General features: G+C 38.2%; 1 protein-coding gene across 2 annotated transcripts in view; it reads left to right on the top strand.

Moving 5' to 3' along the window:
* Sugct (succinyl-CoA:glutarate-CoA transferase) overlaps nt 1-27,390 on the top strand; it is a 683,098-nt gene that overhangs the window by 172,705 nt on the left and 483,003 nt on the right. For both annotated transcript variants that reach the window (XM_005071802.4, XM_013114681.3), the window contains exon 9: nt 2,271-2,366. In XM_005071802.4, the coding sequence (XP_005071859.1) occupies nt 2,271-2,366 (96 nt within the window). The remainder of the gene's footprint in view (nt 1-2,270; nt 2,367-27,390) is intronic.

Below are 27,390 nucleotides of genomic sequence, written 5' to 3'. Positions count from 1 at the left end.
CCTCATGATTTCCTTATGTGAACTTGAAAATTTATAGGTTGTGCCCATGTTCCCAGTATACAGCAGGACAAGGCACGAGAATGGCTGAGAGTTTGAAGCTAGTATGGCCTATGAAATTTGTTCCTGGGTAGCCTGGATTGTAGACTGAGGTTTTGTCTCAAGTCTCAAACCACCAACAAACCAACCAAAATCAAAATAAGAGGTTTTTCAGGATCTGTTCACAGATCACTAAGATTCAGAGAATGAGGCTGAGGTTTCAGATGCCCCTAAATGGATCTATGGTGCTCAAGAACAAAATGAGCCTAATAATGAAGGTATGGGGATCAGACCAAGTTGAGAGAGATATAATAACCTTTGCTTAAATGAGGAAGGCTTATTTACTTTTAATTTTTAACCTTTTATTTATTCTTTGTGTCTTTCACATCATGCATCTCAATCTTATTCATTTCCTGTCCATCCATATCTGACCTCTGCCCTTCTCCCCCGCTCTCCCCCGATACAATTTAAAGGAGAAAAGGAAAAAAGAGGGGCATCTCATCGTGGAAGCTGTAGTGTGACAGTGAGTCATGCCGTAAACCCTTTAGTCTCTGTATCTTTACTTGCAAATGTTCATTGCCAAGAGCCATTGGTCTCTGGTATCTGTTACACTATCAATGCTGGGCCCTCACTGGAACTCCTCTTGGTTGTCCTGCTGTTGCCCTGTGTAGTGGAAATCCTGCAGCTTTGTGTCTGCAGGACTTGTCCCTTCACATGTTCCAGCAGATCACATGTTGGGTGGGTATTGGGGTAGGCCAACCCATAACCCTGGTTCTGGGCCTGGGTAGTTGCAGGGTTGGTCAGCCTGCCAGCTCTCCCTTGTCCTCACCACCAGAGTGAGCTCTCTTGAATTGCCTTGGCGTGTTTGCCCTTTCCTTCCATGAGCAAGGGGTGGGGCCGGTTCTCCTGCTTTCATGTCCTCAGGATCAGATCTCCCATACCTACACCTTTAGGGCCAGATCTACTGTGTTGCCCAGGTAAGGGGCAGGGGACACTCTCCTGAGTTCTGCAGCAGATGAGGCGCAGGGCTAGCGCCCCCACTCTTATGACCTCAGGGCCAGTTTTCCCACCTGCCTCAGGCCTTGAGGGGGGGTATCTTTCTCCTGCCCATGATGCCACATGACAGGTGAATAGTGGGGACAGCTCTTCCATGCTCACAGTATCGGGCTGGCTCTCACACACCTTTGACAATAGGACTGGATCTATTGTGCTGTGGATGGGAGGTGCAGTGGCCCACCTTCCCTTGGTGTTGGTGCAACTGGTGTTGGGCAGGGGCAGTTCTCTTGCCCTTCTGGCCAGCTCTCCCATCTGTCTCAGGCATTGATGAGTGGGAGGAAGGTTTATTATTGAATTAAAAAAATCAGTGAGGAGGCCTAGGCAATCTATTGGGCCTTGGGTAGTAGATCAGTAATTATCCCTTGCATACAAATGGACTTTGGGTGCCCATCCAACAGTGAGAGATACATTTTCAGCCTGGACTCTTGGGGAAGGGTCTAGGCCCTGTCCTGGATGAAATGACAGACTATGGACACCCCCATGGAAGGCCTCACCCTCCCTGGGGAAATGAGGGGATATTGGGGGGGTGTTGGTGGGAGGGTGTGGGAGGAGGGGAGGAAAAGGGAGAGTGGCCTGGGATTGACATGTGAAGCAACCTTGTTTCTAATTTAAACTTAAATTTAAAAGTAAAAATTAAAAAAAATCTTGTTTCTCCATGTCAAAAAATGCTTGGGCATTTTTTTTTCAAAAAACAACTAAAGTGGATGAATAGAAGCTTGGCATTCTTTCTTTTTATATGTTGAAAACTCAGGAGACTGTAGACCCTTGCTTTGGTTCACTGGCTTTAGTGATGATGCAGGATTTTTGGTGTTACCATGATGAAAAGAATAAGGGCATAGCCAAATAAGGTAGTTTATATAGTACTTGCTGACATAACCTGTTATGCCTTTTGTTTCCCTCCATGGCTAGATCAAGGTGCCCTTGGCTTGGCTGACATCTGCTTTCCCTTGACCTTTTCAGGAGATGAATTTTTCTGTGTTAATATTCCTAAACTGATCATTACTTAGTCACATAATAATGTTCTCTGTATGAAGATAATACAGACATGTGTATATTCCTACTGAATTTGGATCTTTCCCCCTCTAAGATGACAAGGAGTGAAATGGCTTTATAGTATAACATTTTATTAATGATTATAGTTAAACTAACTCCCTTTCTTCCTATTTTTTTTCTGGCAGGTGGCGTGTTTGACCCACATAGCTGCTAGTTATCTTATTGGCCAAGAGGAACCAAAACGATGGGGCACAGCTCATGGCAGCATTGTTCCTTATCAGGTACAATTTAGCCTTCATTATTAGAATCTGCAGATCTATAAAATATGACTCTGGAAATTATTATTATTATTTTTACAAACCCTCCAGGGTTGTTCTATAATGTTTCTCTCTCTTATTATAGCAAGGTTCTGTTGTTCTCTTTTGATTTTTTCATATTTATTCACCAGAAGATTGGTAGTAGAACACTTAGGTGGATCAAAGGAACTTACAGAAAATGAATTACTTTGGAGCTCATAATATGATGGTTTCTTCATTTCTTTCTTTTTTCTTTCACCTTAAAGCTTCTGTTATGCCATTGACTTTTGCTACTTTATAAAGCATGGTATGTTATCATGCTAGCTATAAAACAAATGTTACCTTCTCCATCTGACAATAATATTCTCAGAGGGTTAGAGTGAAGTGAAAATTTGCATGTGATGGATCTTCATCCTTGGAGAACAACAGATGGTTTGAACTGCTGTTCTTTATTAAGTGTCTAAACTTAACCTCAGAAATTCTGGACTTTGGCTAGTACAAATGATTATGTGAAGAAACTGTGATCCTTCAAAGCTTTACTATGTCTTCCAAGCCACTAGCCTTAGCCTATCCTAGTTGCATATTTCTTTGCATTTCCTATTATTTGTCAAGCTTTATGTCATACGTCATGAGTTTAAGAGTAGTGGGGTCTTTCTCATTTCTTCTGCTATATCCAGGAGAACTCTAAGCAGTGCACCCTGGAAGTTTCTGCTGAATAAAGAAATGGATTTTGCTCTAGCTATTTCAACATATGTATTCTTGACAGGAAGCAGAAAACTCAGAATTTTTCATTTGCTAGGAAATCCATCAGCACTTCCAGTCATCCTTTCTTTTTTTTTCTTTCTTTATTTTTTAAATTTAAATTAGAATCAAGCTTGTTTTACATGTCAATCCCAGTTCCCTCTCCCTCCCCTCCTCCCCTGTCCCCACTAACCCCCATCCCTGCTCCCCAGGGAGGGTGAGGCCTTCCATGGGTGATCTCTCCCTCATGTGTCTAGGCTGAGAGAGTATCCCTCTATGTGGAATGGACTCCCAAATTCCATTCATATGCTAGGCATAAATACTGATCTACTACCAGAGTCCCTATAGGTTGCCGAGACCTCCTTATTAACACCCACGTTCCAGCCATCCTTTCAATGTTAAGAGATTATTTCCTTGGGCAGGTCTAGTTTCATCTCCATTTATTTTAAATCCAAACCTGAGGAATGGATAACTCAGTTTGAGCCCAGTATGCTGCCCTCTCTTGTTCTGTTTTTGTATATCATTGCTTACTTGAGACTTTGCTATGATTTTCTGGTGCAGTTGCTTTTCTCACATTGAGTTACCTTCTAGGATAATTACAAGTTTGGAAGATTTCTTCAGTGCCTCATTGTTTGTTTGTTTGTTTTTTCCACTAGTGGATTCTTGACCACTTTAGGGACATCTGCTTCCCTAACTAAGATTTTCTTGTGGCTGGCTCTAGACATGTAGGTAGACCTTCCTACCTTCATTAATAAAAGTTGTATTTTTGAACTGGGTAGAAATAATCAGATTGAGCCTTCTTATTTTCCATATTAAAAAAAATCTCACACCAGATTGAATGGAGAGCTTCCAACAGTGGCCTCTTGGTACTGTGTTTAGACATTTTCAGTTACTCTGCCAATGATAGGAGTATGATGTGGTTTCAGGGCCCTTCAACTCTTTTTACAGTTTCTTCTCATCCAGTTTGCCCCTAGATCAGGGGTGTGGCTAAGTGATTCATAATTATGATTGATGATGATAATTCTCAACTTTTTTTTAGCAAAGTACAGTGTTAGAATGTATATGAATTCATCTCAAATAATGGAAATTCAGGCTTCAACATTTGATGTACATAGAGAAAGCACATTTCTGAGTTGGAAAGCTTTGTAGAATAATTGTAAGTCACATTACAAAATCTCTCCAGTCTTTCCTCAGGAACATAGAATTAATCTGCTTCTTCTTTGTAGGGAACTGGTTCACCACAATGATTAAAGATTAAATGAAAAATTAACTTTAATGAAACTAATATAGCAAGATGGGTTCTAGATATTTTTCAAGATTTTTGTCTGTTCACAATTTTTAATAGACAGGAGAAATATTTTCATAAGTAAATTCTAACATAATTATAATTTAGTCTCCTATGATAATTACAGTTATACTTCTAATTAGCTTCTTATTGTCTTGAGTTTTTAGCCCTGTGTCTATAATAAAGATCCTGATAGTTTTAGAAGGTTTTTAAGGTTCTCAGCTTGCTTTTATTCAGTTGTTGAATTCCATTTAGATAACCATAGACCTTGAATTCATAGACCGTGAATACATAGAATATATATTTTTAAGAAATGGTGATCCCTCATTATTTGTATTTTATAACCATGTAGTTCTTCTTAATTCTTGGATTGCTAACTTTAATTTTTTTATGTGTTTTTGAGGCAGGGTCTTGCTATGTAGTTGAGTTAAGCCTTGAATTTTGGATCTTCTTGTTCTTGTTCTTCTTGTTCTTGTTCTTCTTGCTCTTGTTCTTCTTCTTGTTCTTCTTTCTCTTGTTCTTCTTCTTATTCTTCGTGTTCTTGTTCTTCTTGCTCTTGTTCTTCTTGCTCTTGTTCTTCTTGCTCTTGTTCTTCTTGCTCTTGTTCTTCTTGCTCTTGTTCTTCTTGCTCTTGTTCTTCTTCTTATTCTTCGTGTTCTTGTTCTTCGTGTTCTTGTTCTTCGTGTTCTTGTTCTTGTTCTTCTTCCTCTTCCCCTTCTTCCTCCTCCTTCCTCCCCCCTCCTCCTCCCTCCTTGTCCTCCTCCCTTCCCCCCTCCTTCTTCTTCTTGTTGACAGGGTTTCTTTGTGTAGCCCTGGCTGTCCTGGAACTATCTCTGTAGACTAGGCTGGCTTCAAACTCACAGAGATCTGCCTGCCTCTGCCTCCTGAGTGCTGGGATTAAAGGCATACACCACCACCACCTAGGGAATTTCTGATCTTTTTACCTTAGCCTTCTGCATAGTAGGATTTAGGTATGTTACACCACAATCAGTTTGCTGGCAGTTTTTAAAACTTAACAAGTTAAGTAAAAATAGAAACTATAGATTGATTTTTTTTGCTGTTTCTGTTAAGAAATATGAGGTTATGAAATTTACAGGTAAATAGCTAGAACTAGAAATAACCATCCAGACTTATGTAACCTACACTCAGAAAGACAAATACTATGTGATTTTTTTCTCGTATGTAGTTGTTAGCTTTTAAGCTTTACGTATGTGTGTTTCATTTAGAATACACATAGAGGTTATGTAACTAGTAAGGGACCATTGGGGAAGAAGGTATATTTCAAGGAGGGGGATATAGAATATAACCTTATAATGGGAAAGGTAGGGAGTAGAACAGGAAAGGCTAAATTGGTTGTGAGATGGGATGAATACTTGGAGGAATATTTAATGCTAAAGGCCTTTTGAAAAAGCCATACGTAAACTAATACTGTAGAAGTTTCCTAGCACATACATGTGTGCATGTGCACACACACAGAGACAGAGACAGAGAGAGAAACAGAGAGAGGAGAAAGAGGAGAGAGAAGGAGGGAGGGAGGGAGGGAGAGAGGGAGAGACAGAGAGACAGAGAGACAGAGAGAGAGACAGAGAGAGAGAGAGAGAGAGAACACATGAGAATGTGAGGATGTCTAAAGGAGGGCAATACCCCAAAGTACACAACATGTGTTAACAAATAAAACCCATGTGGGTTACCTCTTTTTGAGTTGTTAGTTCTGTGGAATCATATAGATCCCCCACAAAATGACAGGATATTGCCAATTTTGTTGTTTACCCACCACAACTTTAACATCCTATAGCAGAAGACATTACATATTTGAGTCAAAGGACCCTAGATGGAGAAAAATCTAGCTGCTGCCCAACTGGAAGTGTCAAACTCATTTGATAGCATTCATACTGATAGAGGGTGCTATATATGCTACCACAAGAGAAAAGTAAACATCAGTCTCACCCAGCTCTGAATCCTGTGAGCTACAATAATGGCATGCCTGACAAGATATGCCCACAGGTACAATAGTGGTACAGGTGTTTGTAACCAAACAACTTTTAAAATTGGATTTAAGTACTGTTCCATGAGATGGAACTCATACCTGACAGTGTCAATGAGGCCAAGAACCTGTGGCTAGATAGGTGATGGGCCCTAGGGGAACTCCTGTTACTGTGATCCACATGGACATGACAATAAAACAACCCTGACATTGCTTTATTATGCCTGCAAATCAGTGCACCACTCAACTTTCCTCAGACGAACTTCTATATGAAGTGTGTGGTAACTGACACAGCGGACTACAAACTGGTTTGTGTGCAGAGAATAAAAGGTATTAGAATATTTAGCCCTAAAAGGATGAGAAGACTGTAAGAGTCAGAGGTGGTAGATGACTTCCAGTAGGACAGTGTTTTCCAGACATAAGAAGGCAGATGCACATATGAACCCACAGTGATTATGACAAGCCAGACGAGGTCCAAACATGGAGGTTATTTACTCCTCTTTCCTTGTTCTCTGTATTATCCTTCCTCTCCCTTCTCCATTTGAATCTCTCTATTTTTCTTTTCCTCCTTCATGATATTATTATTTTCCTTTCCAGAACTCCTTCCTCTCACCTCCTTCCATGGTCTCTTTCTACTTTCCTGGCTTCTATGGTTGTTCCAGGTTATACATTCAAACCTAAAGATTTGGATCTAGGTGGAACCACAAATAAGAGAGATCATGCAGTGTTTGTTTTTCCAGATTTGGGTTAATTCACTTAGTATAATATATGCCAGTTATATTAATTTGCCAGCAAATTCCATGATTTCATTTTTTATAGCTGAATAGAATTTAATTTTGTATTTGTACCATATTTTCATTATCCACTCATCACTTTATAAACATGTAGGCTTCTCATCCTTTTAATTTTGATATTGTAGCCTATAAATTATATACATAAACATGTGGACATAGTTTATATCCTGAAAACTCCACCATCTAGGTATGGTGCATATGAATAATTAAAGGCTGAGCAATGTAGGGAAGCTCTGTCTCAAAAATAAAAATAAAAATAAAACAGGATGGCAAGTAGTGTTCAAAGGTTAAGCCCTTGACTAGAATATGAAGGGCCATGAGTTCAATCCATACTCTTGCAATAAATGAAACAAAATACCAATAAACTAACTAATTTAAGCCAAAAGCAAACAAACTGAAACAAACCAAAGCTCACCTGCCTACTTGGACTCTAGGGCACGTTTGCTTCTGTTTACCATTCTACTTCTTTGTGCTCTTATGTTTCAAAACCTTTCCAAAGAGTTTTGGGTAGTATTTTCTGGAAGGAAGTGATGTACCCACCATCTCTTCCAGGAGAGCCTTTATGCTTCACAGACAAAAAGTTTAAATAGTACATGAACTTCAGGCAGCCGCAGGTGTTTGGAGTGGAATATCGAGGGCAGTGGACTTTTATGCTTCATTCACACTCCTTGAGCCCTTCAAATAAAGAATCTTCAAAGAGATTTTTTTCTTTAAATGACCGGATCAATCACATCTTGCTTTTTTTCTAGACTTTTCTTCTGAAGTAGCTTCTAACTCAAGAGATGGAAGCAGCAGTTACTTAGATGATTAGATGAAACACTGTCCTCCTTACCTCAGTTTAGGTTTATTCAACCAAGGAGTAGAGCAGGAAGCTGTGCTTTGTTATTTCTTGGAGGGCCATTATGCTGTGTATTTAATTTGGCCTGAGCAGAGACACAGACAGGCAGTAAATTCCAAGTGTGAGGAGATGCAGCGCTTTGTTATCCTTCCTTAGAAAATGTCCAAGTGCTATTAAATCATGCAGATTAGGTAACTTTCAGAATATTTTTATATTTTTTAGCTCACATTAAGAAATCCTTTTAAATGTCAAAATTTAAACAATACACATCTGTCTCTTTTTATGTGTGGTTTTGTTTTTAAATCATAGTCACACTAAGGCACTCAGTAAAGTGTGAAGATAGAGTTTAAACAGGCATGTGACCACACTGCATGCTTAGCTTAGTTGATGAAATAGTAGTAACTAGTAATGGCCATCTGGATGCCACTGAACACATAACATCTAACTGAGATGTGTCTATATTACATATCAAAGTTTATTTTTATTTCTTATTTATTAAAAGAAGACCTAGAGATGTTAAGTAAAATTTCTTTGTCATAACCTAGATTAGAATCATGGTGTTAAAATTCCAAAATTCATTTATTGTTTCACTATATCCAAACTAGAAGTTTCTTTCATTACTAGGTACAACAGAAGATACGTATTTGTTTCTTTATTAAATAGAGAACAAATGCTTCCTTTTTCATCATGGTTTTGAAAGGTAATGTATTTATTATGATTCTAGAAGGCAGAAAACACAGTACATGTATGTCCCTGCTACAGGAGTACATTTGAACTCTGAGATATGGAATGGTGTAAGTTTTCCTGTATGATAGTTTCAACTCCCTGCTTTTATGTGGCCCTTGACAAGTCAAATAAATAATGGCTTATTGAGCCCTCTGTGGAGGGTACACCATATTAGTCTTGCAAGCAACAGTAATTCAGAGACAGTTTAGCAGGTATAACCCAGAGGGACTGAGGTTTAAAGTTAGACCTGGAAAAATTAAATGAGACATTGTGAACTTGGTATCTTACCTGACTCCAGTAAGGTCTCAGTAAAAGTTAACTCCTATTGTTATTGTTGCAGGTGAGTTGTCATTATAACTTTGTGAATAGTTTCTGTAGAAGTCTAAAATAGTACCTAAAGAAAATATCCATGGAAAGTTAAAGGTAAAATTAAAGGTACATGTATGAAATTTTAACTTTCATGAAATTTGTAGTTTAATTAATTTTAAATAATTTTTTAAAAAAGGGCAACGAGATGTGTTTTTTTTCTATTTTAAAATTTGTCCTGGAAATTTTACAGAAGTTGTATTATTGAGATATTGCCCCGCTGTAGCAATATTAAAAGGATTGTTTGAGATGAGGAAGATAATATATAGTGAGTGAGTCATTAAAGAAAATGAGGATTTTGGTTTAATGAATTGTTAATAAAGATGCAGCCCAAGCCGGGCGGTGGTGGCGCACGCCTTTAATCCCAGCACTCGGGAGGCAGAGGCAGGCGGATCTCTGTGAGTTCGAGGCCGGGCTGGACCAATAGCCTCCAAAACAATACAGAGAAACCCTGTCTCGTAAAAACCAAAAAAAAAAAAAAAAAAAAAAAAAAGATGCAGCCCAAGCTCATAATCAAATGAAAAAGGAAAATATGGTTTTCAGAGGAAATCTCTGTTAAAGATAGGAACCTACCTCTTTTACTATATAAACTTGTTCTTGAGAGCACTAAGATGGGCAGTTCTCAGCTTTAAAAAAAAAAATGAGAGAAAGGGCTGGAGAGATGACTCAGTGACTATGAGTGCTTACTGCTCTGCCAGGAGACTGGAGTTCAGTTCCTAGTATCCATGTCATGTGACTGCAACTCTGGTCTTATGGGATCTGATGCCCTTTCTGGCCTCCTCAGAATGTACACACACACACACACACACACACACACACACGGCATACACTCACACAGACACATATGCAAATAAAAATCTTTTAAAAGATGAAAAAAGACTATGTTAAATACATATTCATTTGTCATAGCCATCCATCAAAATTGTATTATTAAAAATAAAGGCAAAAAGAAACTGGGCATTAATAAACAGTAAATTAAAAATTAATTGATGAACGTAGTGATGTCAACATTACTTCTGTTAAGATCATAGTGAAACACGTGAGACTTCTGTTCTGCTGTGGATAGTCATTTAGCATATAGAAGTTCTGAAAAATCTAATGTTTTATGCCATTGATAACCTTTAAATTCTCTGATGACCAGTAAGTCCACACTTCCGTTAATTTACTTCCTTGTATTAATAATCTTTCTTGCATATGTTTTCCTGAGGTGTAAGTGAAAATTCACTTCACTTTTCTATTTGGCATTAACTCCCACAAGGTCAAACTTACAGCCTATTCTGTTTTGGATGAGATATGTTTCCCATCAGCTTGTACATTTGAATCCTTGGTCCTCTGTTGGTGATACTGTTTGAAGGGACCAAGGAACCTCTGGGGATGGGGAATGGATCCTTGCTGGAGGGAGTATGTCACTGGGAGTTGGCTCTGGTGGTTTATATCCTTGCCCTGCTTCCTGCTCTTACTTTGCTTCTGGTGGGCAGATGAAACATGATCAGCTAACTCCTTGTTCCTGCTCACATTCCATGCTACCCTTGTTATGATGGACTCTATTCCTCTTGAAATGTAAACCAAAATAAATCATTTTTTAACTTAAAAATAGGTAGAGTTACTGGATCATAGAAAATATATAGATTTTGTTGCACTTCACTTTTTATTGTTTTTGTGATGCTGGGAATTGACTCAAGGGCCTCATGTGTGTGGATTGTGTGCCATACCCCTGAGCTATATGGGTTGTGAAGAGTATGCTATACCACTGAGTCATATTTCTAGCAGTCAAGACATTTCTGCAAATTTTAAATAATTAACAGCGAGAATTTAGAACTTAAAGTACATTTTCTGGTAAATTAAAGTGCTAATTTTGTGATCTCTCCTCCCCTTCTTCCTAGAGGTTGGGCCAGGTATCTTTCACATATTTACTTCAAGGCCTCTGAATGTCTCAGTTCACATGAATTTGAGATTCGTGTGAGAGAAAAATGAAGCCTTCTTTGAAGGCACTGGTTGCTTTGAAATAAATTGGCAAGGACTTTGCCACAATTCTAAGAAAATAGGTCATTGGGCAGTCCAAGAGGCAGATAAAATTAGGGAAGATGTGCCAGCTACTGGCATAATAGCTGCCACTTTGCTTCTCCTAAGAAAAGACTTAACTTTCTCTGATTTAAAACAAAATTCAGATCATTTTGATGCTCAAGGACAGTGTATTGTGATGGCTAAGAACGATTTTGATTTTTGGAAATCACAGTGGCCTCCAGTTAACAACTACAGCATTTAAATGTGCTTCAGAGAGAGGCAGAGTAGTAAGAGGCACAACGGCAGGCAAGGAGTTTAGAGAGAATTTGGAGGTATTTCAAAATACCATCTGCTTCTCTTGCCTTCTCAAGACACGAAGAATTGAGAAGATTGTATATTTCTTATGTGAACAAACTCAATAAAGACTACCAAAAAGAACCAAATGTCATTTTTAATAAGGAAGAATGTTTAAGTAGCCATCACGATCAGTAACTAGTTAGTAAAAATCATTACAGCTGTGAGAGGTGATGTTAATGAGTGATTGCTATGTTCCAGTTATTAAATGCTTTATAGATATTAATTTATTCATAAAAATCTATGTAAGCACATCTTGATATTTATATTAATACTTATATTACAATATATTTCTCACCTTCCTATAAGGAAACAGAAAAGGAGAGTTTAGGTAACTTGTTCACAGTCACAATTAATGAGTTATAGCTGGGCCTCTAACTTGGGCAAGAAGGCTTGATTCTATGGCATATTGTGGCAGATGATACAGTCTTGGATGTTTAGTTTCATTTTCTGTCTTAATGTCACCTTTGAGAAAGAATTCTTTTCCAAAGGAAAGAAAAAGGCATTTTTCCTCTTTCTAATATCCCCCTTAAATCTGCCAAGAGCAATTGAAGAGGAGTAGACAGTTTAGTGTTTATTCATTACAGAAATCCTTAATTATGACTTAGAAGCAAATTTCCTTCAGGAAGTCAGGTTTTACATCTTCTGAATAAGTCTTTTGATTGCATATGCTATAATTGTATCAGAATAGTAATTTGTTCAGGTTGTGGTGAAATAGTTGTATCTCTTTCCATCAATTTAAGGAGAACAACATCTTTGATCAGTACATGACATCGGAGTGGTTTGGGCTATTGTGAGAATCATGCTTTCTAGTTTTCAAATGGTATTGCCATGAGCTTGTAGGCTAGGACAGGAGTTAGAGACAGAAGGAATATTCTGGACATGATAGGATAACCTGGGGAGAAACCAAGTAGACACATCTCCAAAAATGTCAATTTTATCTCAAAGGAAGAAGTTCTACTTTTTTCTTTTTGCTATTTTGAAATAGAGGTTCCACTGCTTGAAATTGATTATTTGTCCCAGGTCAATATTTTTTGTAGCCAAGAATAGGATTGAACTTATGTGCATATTTGTATGTTTTAGAGATGAGAGACTGGTCTCCTTCCTTTTGCAGGTTAGTTGTGGGTTGTAGGCCAGTTAACAGAAGCAAAGGGGAGAGTACACTAGCAGAGGTAGGCTTTGGTAGAAGTCATGTGTGGTCCGTAGGGCTCCTTGGTGGAGGGAAAAGGATTAATTCACTGCTAAGAGACCAGGTTGGTAACTCAATGTAAACATCAAGGCTCTTTAAAATAAAGTCATGCAGGACTGGATTCAGGCAGCACTTGGACTTGTTGTAGTTATGTGTCCTGCTCTGTTCTCAAAAGTAATCCCAGCAAACCATATTGGAATTTTTAGCAGGTTTGCTTATCAGTATTGTCTTACTCTGGTGAATCCTGTTCAACAACAAATTAACTGGGTGGTGAGAGGAAAACAGAGTTTTGAAACAAGTACAAATTACCAATATAATTCAGTCGGGTCTGGATGTATAGTTCAGTGGCAGAATGTTTGCCTTTTTCCCCACTGCCTGAAGTCCCATCCACAGTATTGCAAAACAAAAGCCTATGAGGGGTAACTGTTTATAACAAAAGGGAGCACATAGTGTATTGAATGCTGAAGTGAATTTGTACTGGAGATCTAACAGATAGGGGCAGTAAATATGCTGCTGTGTGGGGCTAATGAAGGAGGAACACTGACTAAGTCATGTTAAGAATGCCCTTGACCTTCTTCACTGTTGAAGGTAGGAACACATGTGAGGTCTCTTGGGACCTGGCTCCCATGAGAGTTCTAGGAGTGGCAGCATGAGTATCACCTACATGTTTGCTAGATGTGACAGGCTTTGGTTCATGTTAGGCTTTGGAAAGTTGCTCTGAAAGTAAGTTTGAATCCCCTTTTGACATTCCAGGAAGAGTCCACTAGATGTCACTCTTGTAACCTGGTAATGGGGAATCACATTTTTTTTTTTTTTAAGTTGGGCCTTGCAAGAATTCCCAACCAAGATCTTATTATTAGATGATTTCCATCCCACCCCCACCCCAGGGCTACTGGTATACACACTGACTATTTAAGGTAAAATTACCTTTTTTCTTTGGTCCAAAGTATTGGGAGGGGTTCCTGGAAATGATTTTCATTTTGCTGAATTAGCACTCCTGTTCACTGTCTTTCCCTTCTTGTGCACACCCCACCCCCAATTTCAGGAGTTGGTCTGTCATTATATAACCTTAGCATGGGATATGCTGCCAATTCTCTGACTAGCTCACTGAGAGAGCACCAGCCTGAGCAGCCAATTACAGCAACACACACTAGCACACAGTCTTGATCATCTCTATGAAAATTATTGAGAGCAGAAAGGAATGAAGACTGGATTGTGATTGTGGAACTAGCATCAACCTGGAATGTAATTGCTAGAGGAAGTGCCAACCTTCCTGAGTTCTTGCAGTGTCTTTAGGGTAGTTTTATAAAGAAGATTAAGTATGCTCAGGAAAAAAAGTCCAACTGTAATCTTGTAGGGAGTTAGCTTAAGATATGAAATGAATGTAAGAACATTTGCAGGTAGCTGGGCATTGGTGGAGCATTCCTTTAATCCCAGCACTTGGGAGGCAGAGGCAGGCCTGTGAGTTCAAGGCCAGCCTGGTCTACAGTGCTAGTTCCAGGACAGCCTCCAAAACAATACAGAGAAACCCTGCCTCGAAAAAACAAAACAAAACAAAACAAAACAAAACCATTTCCAGGTATAGTAACATCCCTAGGGAGATTATAGACTTTGAGTGATGTATTAGGTCCTTATGAAAGGCCCTGTTAACAGCTGGTTAGGTCTGTGTGTTAGGAAAAATGGTTGGACAGATTAAAAACCATGCTTTTAAAAAAGGTTAGCCTGAGAAAAGTTAGTTTCTTGAAATAAACTGCTCACCTAGTTCTTCTTCTTAGTCTGTTGTAGGTTTTTATCTGTTGCAACAAATTTAGCAGAAAAAGAAGCAAAGTGACAGGTGTGTATATAATCTGACAGTGTTTCTTGGCATGTGTATTTATTTCCTCTTCTGGAAGGTGGGGCACCCAATTTGTAACATGCACTGCTAAATGGATGAAAAGTTTTATTCCAATTAATTTTTGGCAAGAAAAATACTCTTGTTCACATGAAAACAATATAACTTTATCTTAAATGCCATTGTCTTTTGTTGAAAAGGCAGTTGAGATGTCTTCAAAATGTACCCTCCCCATGTCTTTTATTATGATTTGATTTTCTGTGGGAGAAGAGCTACTTTTACAATATTTTGCCTAAAATAATTTCCATATTATCAAAGCAGTACTTAACTTAGGAAACCACCCCTAAAATGCTCATTCCTATTTCTATCATAATCATAACTTTTATTTGTGTGCAAGGATAGGGTTTTTGTTGACATCCTCTTTACTGTTGAATTTCCAACCCTTTCTTTTTAATTGTCACTACTGAGACTCAGAGCTGTCAGGGATAGCATTATATAGATGTACTGTTTGGCTTTAAGCAGGGCTTTGGAATTAAGTCCTAAGAAGCACTGCATGGTTTGCAGAAGATCTTCATTCATTCAATAATGATAGCACTGCCTGTCTCAAGGGTTGTGGTGATGAACTGGAGCATCAGTGTGTCAAATATCTGTGGAACAGTGTGTGACAGCAACTGTGTGCTTAGTATGTAGTAGTGGTTAAGGCATTATTGCATCCATCTCAGCCATAGACATGTGCTTATCTGAAATTTGCAGCTATTGTAACAGCCCAACAGCTTAATAGGAGCACCTGTTCTAACAGTGTATCTCTACCAAAAGAGCCCCGAATTATGCAGAGATTTTTCTTTTCCTGAAGCCTGGAAAATGTATACATTAGGAAAAAGGGTGGCAGTAGGAGCAGAGTAGCAAAATTGTAGAGTGGTAGGGATGAAGTCAATCCTAGAAGAATAGGGAGTGAATTTCTCCTTACAACTCACCTTGGAATCCTCAATGAAAATTTACTTCTGTGTTCAAAATGGTAATCCAGCTCAATAAAACAGCACAGTTAGCATTGTCAGCACAGCACATCACAGCCTGTCCCATAGGATTGTTAATAGTATATCACAGGCTAACACATGATTCCAACATCCATTTTAAAGTTTGTTTTTAAAGAGGAATACATTGTGAAATGCACACTGTAATATCCTGGTTGAAGTTTTGCTTTTAATTTCCTGATTGTTTGTTTCTTTATTGTTTTTAATGTGTTTGGATGTTCCCCACCCCTTTTAAGTTCAAGAAGGACTTTAGTAGTCATACTTCATATCTTGAGGTCATTGGACTATTGTTTGGGTGGCAACATTCTACTCTCAGAAAGCTACCATGAGACAGACTGAAAAATAACTGAAAAATTCTTTGCATTTTCACCATGAACAACACTGTATATTTATTGGGCAATGTTCTTTGATTATTTGTGATGGAGACTGAAGCAGAATCAGCTGTGTTCATGTACTGTTTCAGATGGAAGAGGATAGAGAGTGTTTCAAAAATGAGCATTATGAACTAGGAAAATAAACTAATTTTCTTTCTTGCTAGAGTTTTGAACTACTTGTTGTATTTCTTTTTGCTTTTTATGTGGTTAATATTAATGTGTACATTTGGCAATTGGTTAAAATGCATCTCATAAAATCTTAAAAGAGGGGGAAATCATTCTTTTTCTCCACTATGTCATTATTGTTTCCATTGTAGGAGTCAAATTAGTTAAGTTCAGTCCTAGTTCAAAGAAATGGGGGGAGGATTAGGGAACAAGATTTATAATAGTGTTACTGTGTAGATTGCAAAAGAATCTGAGGTTTGTTCAGCAAATATAATGGTGCATTGAGGTGTTGTGTTAATGTGGGGGGCCAGAAAATGAGTTCAGTGTTTAGTCACTCTGTTAAGTGGCAGCTTAGGGTTTAACCTAAAAATTGGGAGAAAGTTGATAAGTGCAGAGGAAGCATGGGACTCAATTTTATACAGACCTTTCTAGAGCTATGGTGGTGGCCTGTAGAGGGAGAAGGGATAGAAAGAAATTCAGTGGTATGAAGATGCTATGGTGATGACAGTAAAGCTATCTGTCTAGTGAGAAAATCTACAGTTTTGCAAAAAAAGTAAAGATTCCAGTATTTACCTTCATATTGGGCAGGTAAAATATAGAATCATAAAAAGAATAGCAAGCACGGGCTCTTATTCCACTTCCCCTTTTCATAAGCTTTGTAGTATGAATAAACTAATAGAAACTAATGAAGATTGGTTATATATATATATTTATTTAAATTAGAAACAAGCATTCTTCACATGTCAATCCAAGCTCCCTCTCCCTCCCCTCCATCCTCACCACCCCCACCAGGTCCTCCAGCCCCCCACTCTCTTCCCCAGGGAGGGGGCTCTCCAGATTGGTTCTTATGTGTTAGGGAATCTAAAGGAAATTCAATGATGTAGGAAAGGATGGAATTAAACATTTTGAGCAGAGATGTGACAAAACAGAATATGTATAATAAAAGGTGGGATAAGAATGTAGAAAATAATGATACCACAGTAGTTTCTCTGTGAATGAGACATCTATGGTCAGGAATAGTCTTTTACTTAATGACAGTGTAGACAAGGGACATTTCAGGTGTTTTATTTTCACCAAACTTTATTTGAGAAGCAGATTCAAGCCATGGAATCCTATGTCTGAAAGGTGTATGCACACTTATGTGTTCATCAGTTTGCCTATGATTTTCAGAAGCTTTAAAATCCTCTTTGATCTCAGGCCCTTGGTTCAATACAGTAAAGATAGGGAGATAATATTAAGATTATTAAAAATTAGACAAATCCATAGTGTGAGGGAAGTCATAGCCTTCAACCAATAAATAGATCTCCCACAGGTATCAGTTTCATAAATTGAGTAGCTATAGAATTAGGGAAGTAATGGAATTATTTGGGTTTGATTTTAAGACCAGACATAAAATAACCTGTGAATGCTATAATAGTGCTTACAACTCACTTTCATTCAACCTTCTGAACATGAACAAAAGCTGAAAAGGGTCCCATCACATTCTCTCTCCATTTTAGTGAATGAGCCCATGATCAAATTGTATGTTTTGTGTTAAAATTGAAAGTAACATTTAGCAAAGTCTATACCTTGTAGGAAATCTGGAAATACTTTGAATACGTTCATAGAAAATATGTCACATATCGAAGGTTAGGAGCTCACAGAAAAACTTTTGCATCCATTTCATAAAGTAAAAGAAGCTGAAGTAATGAGAAAAGTGGGCAAAAGACTGTTCAAGTGAGAAAAGGAAGGCTCCCAAGTGTGACAGGTCAGGTGTAAATAAGAAGCTACTCTGGCTATAAAGGAATTCAAGAAACAGCACAAAAGGCATGAAATCCAGAAATAAAAGCTGTTTTATCCATGAAAGGCAGAAGGTCAATGGGAAAATCAATGGACCTGCTTGATCACGGCGCTCACGGGAAGAAAGAGAATCTGGAGACTCAATGAATGCTTCACTTTGGTCTTTGTTGAAATGCAGAAATCTCTACTGTCATCATGTCTTTTGAAGCAAAGGAGTGAGATATGTAGTATCAGATCAAATGGTTGTAAGAGAACAGGATGTTCTGCCTCATTGAAATTGTGGATATAAGTACATTGCTGAAACTTTATGGCATCTATCAAATGTGTCTGAAGAAACTCAAGAGTGGACCTAAGTGTGGAAACAAACTACTGCACTGCTGTTCATTGTTGGTGAATTCTATTCTTGCCTGTGATCTCCTGAAGCCTTCTGAGGCAGTCCCACATGATGTGGACTCTTGAATCTGTTTCATACTGATGGATCCCAAAAGTTGTAGGATCACAGGGCACTTAGTTTAATGCATGTAGAAAAGCATTCTGTTTTCTATAATATCCTGGAGCTGTTTGAAAGGGTAAATAAATAAGAACCAGGAAGAAAACCCAAATATCATTTGTTTAGACTTTTAAAGAGCTAGTTAGAAAGTTTTACAAGAAAGCTATTCCAAATAGTATCATCATGGTATTATGGAGGCACAAGGAAGAATATGTCAGCCTGTTGCTTCTACAGATGTGCAAACAGAGCCCACAAACATGGATCTTGCTGTTCTTCTCCAGCAATATGTTATACACATTTACAGATACCCTGGAAGAGCAAGTACGCAGTGAAGTTTCTGGCTACAGAAATTCTAATCAACAGGAATAAGCTTTTAAAAGTTTATATAATGAAACAAGAAATTGACAGAGAAATACTCTGTATTTAGGGAAAAAATCAGAGTAAACTTATAAAAGTGTGGACTCAGAATTAGTGAAAAGCCTAGTTGTATTCAGGAATGAGCAAAGGCATTAGACTCATTGTAGATGTCTCCTAAGTAAATCAACAAAATATTGGAAGGTCTTTGAGACAAGATGCATTATAAGCAAGCCAATGTGTTGAGTATCTTTTTCTTTTGGTGGTAATGTGTCAAATGTGAATATGCAGCCTGAGAAGGATCTGTTTCAAATCCTGACTCACCTTCAAGGATTATTATAATGATCATGTCAAGCATACATGGAAGTATCTGTTTCCTTGGCCTACAGCAAGCACTGAAGGTTTCAGAAGGGATCTGACAGCAGTAGACTCTGGCTAGAAGAAACCATTCAAACTCTTGCTGGCTGTGGGAATACCTGTAAATTTTTGTACCAGATACTCACTCAAATTCTGTTCCCCTCAGCTCACTTAGAACTCATTTTTGAAAAGGGAATGTTTTAGGTTTTAGCAGTTGTCATTGTCCCTTAGAACTTTATGTAGGAAGCTGCTTTTTTCTAAAATATATATAGATTAACACAGTAACAGGGGAAGGAAAAGAACTCTAGAGATTCTCAGATGAAACTTGTTTTTGTATAATAAGGACCAGGAATATATAGGTGAGATAAAATCTCAGGAAAATAAAGGAGAGACATATTACTAGCTTATGCACTGATGTTTTTAAATTTTATTTTTTACACATATCCAATGAATTGTTATTGTATCTACCCTGCTCTTATCTTTCAGTCCTTCCTGGAAAAGCCCAAGAGATATTCCTCGCAATTTCATGTCCTCTTATTGTTTTTTAAACCCTGTGACTAATTAGCAGAGCCTATATGAATATAGGTGTTGGAGCATGGGATATCTACCAGTGATCAAGTCCCCAAGAGAAATTATCCTCAATTCCCTAGCAGTCATCAGCTGACTCTAGCACCTCAGCTAGGGATAGGGCCTTATGAATCCCTACCTGTCTATACTGGAATTTTGAATGGATTGATATTATGAAGATAACCACATCTGTGATCTCAATGAGTACAATTAGCATGTATTGCCTTTGCATACTCTGTCACAGTCTTTCTGCCTATTTCCCTCTTCTTTGATCCTTGAGTGGTGTGTGTGTGGGTTAATATAGGTTGCCATTTAGGGATAAGCATTCACAGCCACTTATTCTCAGCACTTTCACCTGTTATAAAATCTGCTAACCATTGCCCAAAGTAAAAGGAAGATTCTATGGCCAAAGTTAAGAGTATCAAAACCTATGGGTATAAACACAAGTGCATATAGGCAAGGCTGATAGCATGACCATTTAGTAAAACAATATTAGTGAATTTTCCTCCAGGGTCTATAATTTCCTCATCCATGAACTTTTGACCATGTCTTCAGTACCAAGCATGACTTCGTTACTGTGGATCAGGCCCTAAATCTAATCAGAAAACAGTTGGTCACACTTAAGAAGCTATGGTATTACTGCAACAGTGGGCATGCACTGCCTGGCAGGTTGGTATTTCAGAATGTAGGGTCTAAATATAGGTAAAACTATTGATGACTTATAACTCCAGTGCCTTGTATAGCACCATTCGGTACTGTTAAACAGCAGAGTGAGACTTTCCCGGTCAGTTTGGGATTACCGTATATTCACTGGCGCGTGATCAAATCCTCAGTGGCCCACCTCTTAAGTATAACTGAGTCATTCCCCACCCAGCCCCACAAGAATCCTTCAACCTCAACATCCATATTCCTAAGAATTCTCTTCACATTTAGTAGTATATGTTTTGTGGAATTGAATGTACTTATATTTGGTGTATACATGTTTAAAATTGGAACAGCTTCTTGATCCAGGGCATATAAGAACTTTTCTATGTGAAATAATAGTAGTTAATGAACATTTTTGTTTATTAACAATAAATTTGCACTTTGTGGTCTAAGTTTTGTCATCACACATCACACTCCAATAAATACATTGTAGTTTACCTTGCATAGCTGTGATAAAGACTGCGATGAAAGCAACTAATAAGGAAAGGAGTTTCTGGTTTACATGTCTCGATCATAGTCCAAGGCATGAACTCAAGCAGAACGGGAACCTGAAGGAAGGAACTGAACATGGAGGAACACCACTTACTGGTTTGCTCTGCATGGACTGATTAGTCTGCTTTTTTTGTATACAAACTAGGATTCCTATTCTAGGGCTGGGATGGGCCCTTTCACATAAATCAGGAAAATGTCCCAGAGACTTGCTTACAATCCTGTCTGATGACTACCTTCTCAATTTAACTTGCCTCTTACCAGATAATCCTGGCTTGTGTGAAGTTGACAAAACAAACAAGTGAAAAATCCAAAGAGCAACAATAAAGAAAACCAAACAAACCAGCTCAATGTACTTTTAGATTCATACCAAAAATTCATACTAACTAATTTCTTAGGTTTTAAAATTTTGTTGTTACAGTTGCTAGAAATTATCATTATCTTATTTAACTCACAGCTGTGACAATTTTGCATATTGTAAATTAATTTACCTACTATATAATCCATGATATTGATTTATAGTAAATACTATCATTGATGTAGAAATTTATGTGGTCATTTAAACATATTTTTGAAATTTTCCATTCTATATATGATAGGGAAGCTGTTCCCAGGAAATATCAATAATATGGTTGCCTGAACAAGATCTGACAAATGACACCACCAATTGGCATGCCAAAGTGGATTGGGAAATAATCACAAGACTTCATTCTTAGAAGAATAGCTAAGAAATGGAGAAAGGAACAAAGGGAGACTCAGTCTTCCCTAGGTATGAACCTCCTGATAGGTTTAGCCTATCCAAAGAGGTCAACCCCAAACACCTAAACATACGAGCAATATTGATTATTGTATTTATAAACCTATATATAAACATTATAATTAATTGCAATTTATGACTAAGAGTCCATGAATTTGAGGGTAGGGAGGGACATGGAGGGAATTGGAGGGAAGAGAGGGATGGGTGAGAATGCTGTAAATATAGTAGTCATATATGACATTCTTAAAACAAATACAAATTCTTTCATGATGTCTCATAGAATGGTTGGGCAAAGTTATAGTACAAATTAGACAGATGCCAGGGTCTTAAATCCACATATTTTCAAAATAAGGAAATCAGGAACATCTTTGAAACCATACATAGCATTTCAGTTATTGACTCTTAGAAAAAATAAAAAAGGGAGAGGAACCATAGAAACCTCTGTAGAGGACAGATTTTCGCCAAGTTCCACCAGAGAATAATTTAGGTTCTCTCCACTTTTCCCCTTTCCTATAAGTATTTTAATTATCTGAAATCTTACATTTGTCCTTTGCTCTCTTGCTTCTTGGAAAACTGAGGCTCACTCCTGAGAGGCTGAGCAGTGGATTCTCAGTCTGCTAGTGTTACCTCTAGGCAGTGATGTTGGCTCCAATTTGCTCAGAAGTTCTTGTCCCCCTTCCCTTTTTCAGGGGACCATGAGATTTTCTCTTGGGGTCCTCCTTGTTTTCTAGCTCTTCTGGTGGTGTGGATTGTAGAATGACCTAAAAACCAAATATGAATTAGTGTATAACATGTTTGTCTTTTTGTGACTGGGCTACCTCACTCAGGATGGTTTCTTCTAGTTCCATCCATTTGCCTGCAAATTTCAAGATTCCATTGTTTTCTTCTGCTGAGTAGTACCCCGTTGTGCAAATGTACCACATTTCCTCTATCCATTCTTCAGTTGACAGGCATCTAGGTTGCTTCCAGGTTCTGGCTATTACAAACAATGCTGCTATGAACATAGTTGAACATATGTCCTTGTTGTATGAATGTGAATTCTTCGGGTATATACTCAGGAGAGGAATTGCTGGATTTTGAGGTAAACTCATTCTTATTTTCCTGAGGAATCTCCATACTGATTTCCAAAGTGGTTGTATGAGTTTGCACTCCCACCAGCAGTGGAGGAATGTTTCCCCTTCTCCACATCCTCTCCAGCATAAACTGTCATTGGTGTTTTTGTTTTTAGCCATTCTAAATGAGTAAGATGGTATCTCAGAGTTGTTTTGATTTGCATTTCCCTGATGGATAAGGATGCTGAGCACTTTCTTAAGTGACTATCAATCATTTTAGACTCCTTAATTGAAAATTCTCTATTTAGATCTGCACCCCACTTTTTAATTGGATTATTTGGTGTTTTAGTGGCTAGCTTCTTGAGTTCATTGTATATTTTGGAAATCAGCCCTCTGTCACATGTGGGGTTGGAGAAGATCTTTTCCCATTCTGTCGGCTGCTGTTTTGTCTTGCTGACTATGTCTTTTGCCTTACAGAAGCGTCTCAGTTTCAGGAGGTCCCATTTTTTAATTGTTGATCTCAGTGTCTGTGTTACTGGTGTTATGTCGAGGAAGCATTCTCCTATACTAATTTGTTCAAGGTACCTTCTACTTTCTCTTCTAAGAGGTTCCATGTGGCTTAATTTATGTTGAGGTCTTTGGTCCACTTGGACTTAGGTTTTGTGCATGCCGATGGATATGGATCTATATAAAATCTTCTACATGTACGCATCCAGTTATGTCAGCAACATTTATTGAAGATGCTTTCTTTTTTCCATTGTATGACTTTTTTTGTCAAAAATCAGGTGTTCATAGGTGTGTGGGTTAATGTCAGGGTTTTCAATTCTATTCCATTGGACTACCTGTCTATTTTTGTGCTAATACCAATCTGTTTTCAGGACCATGGTTCTATAATACAGCTTGAAGTCAGGGATGGTGATGCCTCCTGAAGTTCCTCTCTTGTATAGGGTTGTTGTGGCTATTCTAGGTCTTTTGTTTTTCCATATAAAGCTGAGTATAATTCTTACAAGATCTGTGAAGAATTGTGTTGGGATTTTCATGGTGGATTGCATTGAATCTGTAGATTGCTTTTGGCAAGATTGCCATTTTTATTATGTTGCTTCTACCGATCCAAGAGCATGGGAGATCTTTCCATTTTCTGGTGTCTTCTTTAATTTCTTTCCTTAAGAACTGAAAGTTATTACTGTACAGGTCTTTCACTTGTTTGGTTAGCATTTCCCCAAGATACTTTATGCTCTTTGTGGCTATTATAAAGGGTGATGTATCTCTGATTTCTTTCTCAGCCCATTTATCATCTGTATACAGTAGGACTACTGATTTTTTTGAGTTAATTTTGTATCCTGCCATTTTACTGAAGGTATTTATAACTGTATGAGTTCTCTGGCAGAGTTTTTTGGGTCATTTATGTAAACTATTTGTAAATAGTGAAAATTTGACTTCTTCCTTTCCAATTTGTATCCCCTTGATTTCCTTTTGTTGTCTTATTGCTCTAGCTAGGACTTCAAGTATAATACTGAAGCGATATTGAGAGAGTGGACAGGCTTGTCTAGTTCCTGATTTTAGAGGAATCATGTTGAGTTTCTCTCCATTCAGTTTTATAATGGCTGTTGGTTTACTGTATATTGCTTTTATTATGTTCAGGTATGTTCCTGTTATCCTTGACCTCTCCAGGACCTTTATCATGAAGGGATGTTGGATTTTGTCAAAGGCTTTGTCAGCATCTAGTGAGATGATCATGTGGTTTTTCTTTGCAGGTTCTTTTTTTTCCTCTCAATATATGTTTTTATTTAAATTAGAAACATGAATGTTTCACATGTCAATCCCAGCTCCCTCTCCCACCCCTCCTCCCTTGTCCCTCTACCAGTCCCTCCAACCCCCCACCCAATCCCCACATCATTCCACAGGGAGGGTGAGGCCCTCCTTGGAGGAACATCCAAAGTCTGTCATTTCATCCAGGGAAGGACCTAGGCCCTTCCCCATGTGTCCAGGCTGAGAGAGCATCCCTCTATTTGGAATGGGCTCCCAAAGATCATTCATACACTGATGGCCTCTCAGCCATCAGTCTGGGATTCAAGAGTTCTCCCTTACCCAGTCAGCTGTTTTTGTGGGTTTCACCATCATGGTTTTGATCCCCTTTGCTCATCACTCCTCCATCTCTGTCACTAGGTTCCAGGAGTTCAGTTCAGTGTTTAGCTGTGGATATCTGTCTCTGCTTCCATCAGTCATTGGATGAAGGTTCTAGGATGGCATACAAGGTAGTCATCAATCTTATCATCATGGAGGGGTATTTATGTAGACTCTCCACTATTGCTTACTTTGCCAGTTGGTGTTATTCTTGTAGATCTCTGGAGTTCTCACTAGTGTTAGCTCTCTCCTCAAGCCTATAATGACTCGATCTATTATGGTATCTCTCATCCTGCTCTCCTCTATTCTTACCTCGACTCAACCTTCTTGCTCCCCCATGCCTCCTTCTTCCCTACTCTCATCCCCCTCTCTTTTTCCTGGATCCCTCTTCTCTCCCCCGATGTTCCCAATCTGCTCAGGAGATCTTGCCTCATTCCACTTCTCTGAGGTATCATGCATCTCTCTTGGGAACCTCCTTGTTTCCCAGACTCACTGGTACTGGGATTGTAGGCTGACACTCCCCTGATCCATATCTAAAATCCATATATGAGTGAGTACATACCATTTGTCTTTTTGCGTCTGGGTTACTTCTCTCAGGATGGTTTCCTCTAGTGCCTTCCATTTGCCTGCAAATTTCAAGATTCCATTTTTTTTCTGCTGAGTAGTACTCCATTGTGTAAATATACCACATTTTCTCTATCCACTCTTCAGTTGTGGGGCATATATGGTGGATTACATTGTTGTATTTTTGTATGTTGAAGCCTATTTGATCATGATGGATGATTTTTCTGATGTGTTTCTGGATTCAATTTGCCAGTATTTTATTGAGTATTTTTGCATCTATGTCCGTGAGGGATATTGGTCTGTAGTTCTCTTTCTTAGCTGTGTCTGTGTAGGATTTGTGCACAAAGGCAATTGTGGCTTCGTAAAGAGTTTGGCAATGAACCTTCTGCTTCTATTGTGTGGAACATTTTGAGAAGTAATGGTATTAGCTCTTCTTTGAATTTCTGGTAGAATTCTGCATTGAAACCATCTGGTCCTGGACTTTTTTTGGTTGGGAGACTTTTGATGACTGTTTCTATTTCATTAGTGGTTATAGGTCTGTTTAAATTGCTTATCTCTTCTTGATTTAATTTTGGTGAGTGATATCTATGAAAAATTGCTCATTTTCTTTAGATTTTTGAATTTTGTGGAGTATAGGTTTTCAAAGTATGGCCTGAAGATTCTCTGGATTTCCTCAGTGTCCGTTGTTATGTCAAACTTTAGTTTCTGATATTGTTAATTTGCATGTTCTCTTTCTGCCTTTTGGTTAGTTTGGATAAAGGTTTGCCTATCTTGTTCATTTTCTGGAAGAACCATCTCTTTGTTACATTTATTCTTTGTATTATTTGTATTTGTATTGAGGGCTGATATGTAGTTTGGTAGGAAGTACTTTGCTACATGGATAATATTTCAGAGATGAAATATATAAGTTCTTTTTATGAAAAGACTTAAGAAAGATGTTTGCAGCAGATTCTGATGAAGTGAAATGTCAGCCTCTCCAAATGAACTGATTCTTTTCAGCAGAAAAATCTTTATCACAAAAAGATGCACTAGATTTCATTAGTTAAAATTTTGTGAAATATACATACATACATACATTTACACACACAGAGAGACACAGATACAGACACAGACATACACAGACACACAGACACACACACACACACACACACACACACACAGAGATACCAACACATCCTCAACTTTGCCTCTTGGCCTGCAGAGTCTACACTGTTTATTATGTAACTCCTTTCCAAAACAATTTGATAATCTCTGCCAAAAAGGCTGCTGACATCAATCAGCTTGGTGTCTATATGGAACATCAACTGTTTGCATTTCTTAAAGCTTAATAATGATGATCATAGACTGTACACACTGATAAAAGTCTTCCTTTAACTCCAAAGTGCTACAGTGTCTCCACCCAGATTCCAGGGCATTACCAATGGCAGTAGACAGAATTCACAGATTTCTGTTCAGCAATCTAAGAAACAGAAAGGAGGTAAACATAACCAGCTATAGCAATTCCCTATTCATGTAGGCACCAAGACAACCTCCTCCATTTTTATGCAAATATTTGGAGAGGGCAAGAGCCAAAATAGTGCCTGTGGTATAATTTCTGAATTGATAATGATAAAAGGTTCAGAGTCAAACCTGAGTCAATGCAAAACACAGGAGTGTGGCTAAGAGTCATGACTGTCACATTACAAGGTGTCATAATCATGTGTGGATTGAATAAATTATGAGGGGTATTTATCAAAGAGTTTGGCACCAAAAGGATTTCCTTCTATTGGTTAGTTGTCCAACCTTTGCTGCTGCTATTTTTCTTGACATCCTCTTTTCTTTATATCTTTCAATAGCCATTTCTCTACATCTGTTCATTCTCTCTGGAATTGCCTTTCCTCTATGATTATTTTACTCTCTAAACCTCCATCTGCTCTTGGCTTTTCAATCTTCAGTTCTTGTGTGACCCTGTGGGTTGTAACATCAAGTTCTTTTGTTAGCTGGTCTTATTTTAGACTCAGGGAATGGGCAGAGAAAGAAATCCAAGGGTGTCTTCATAGCTCTGTCTTGGTATAGGTACCACATCTTACAAGTAGCAAGGTTCTTCTAG

This window comes from Mesocricetus auratus, unplaced genomic scaffold (assembly GCF_017639785.1).
Source record: "Mesocricetus auratus isolate SY011 unplaced genomic scaffold, BCM_Maur_2.0 Super-Scaffold_100013, whole genome shotgun sequence".
Classification (NCBI taxonomy): domain Eukaryota; kingdom Metazoa; phylum Chordata; class Mammalia; order Rodentia; family Cricetidae; genus Mesocricetus; species Mesocricetus auratus.
This window is presented reverse-complemented; position numbering and strand designations above follow the sequence as displayed.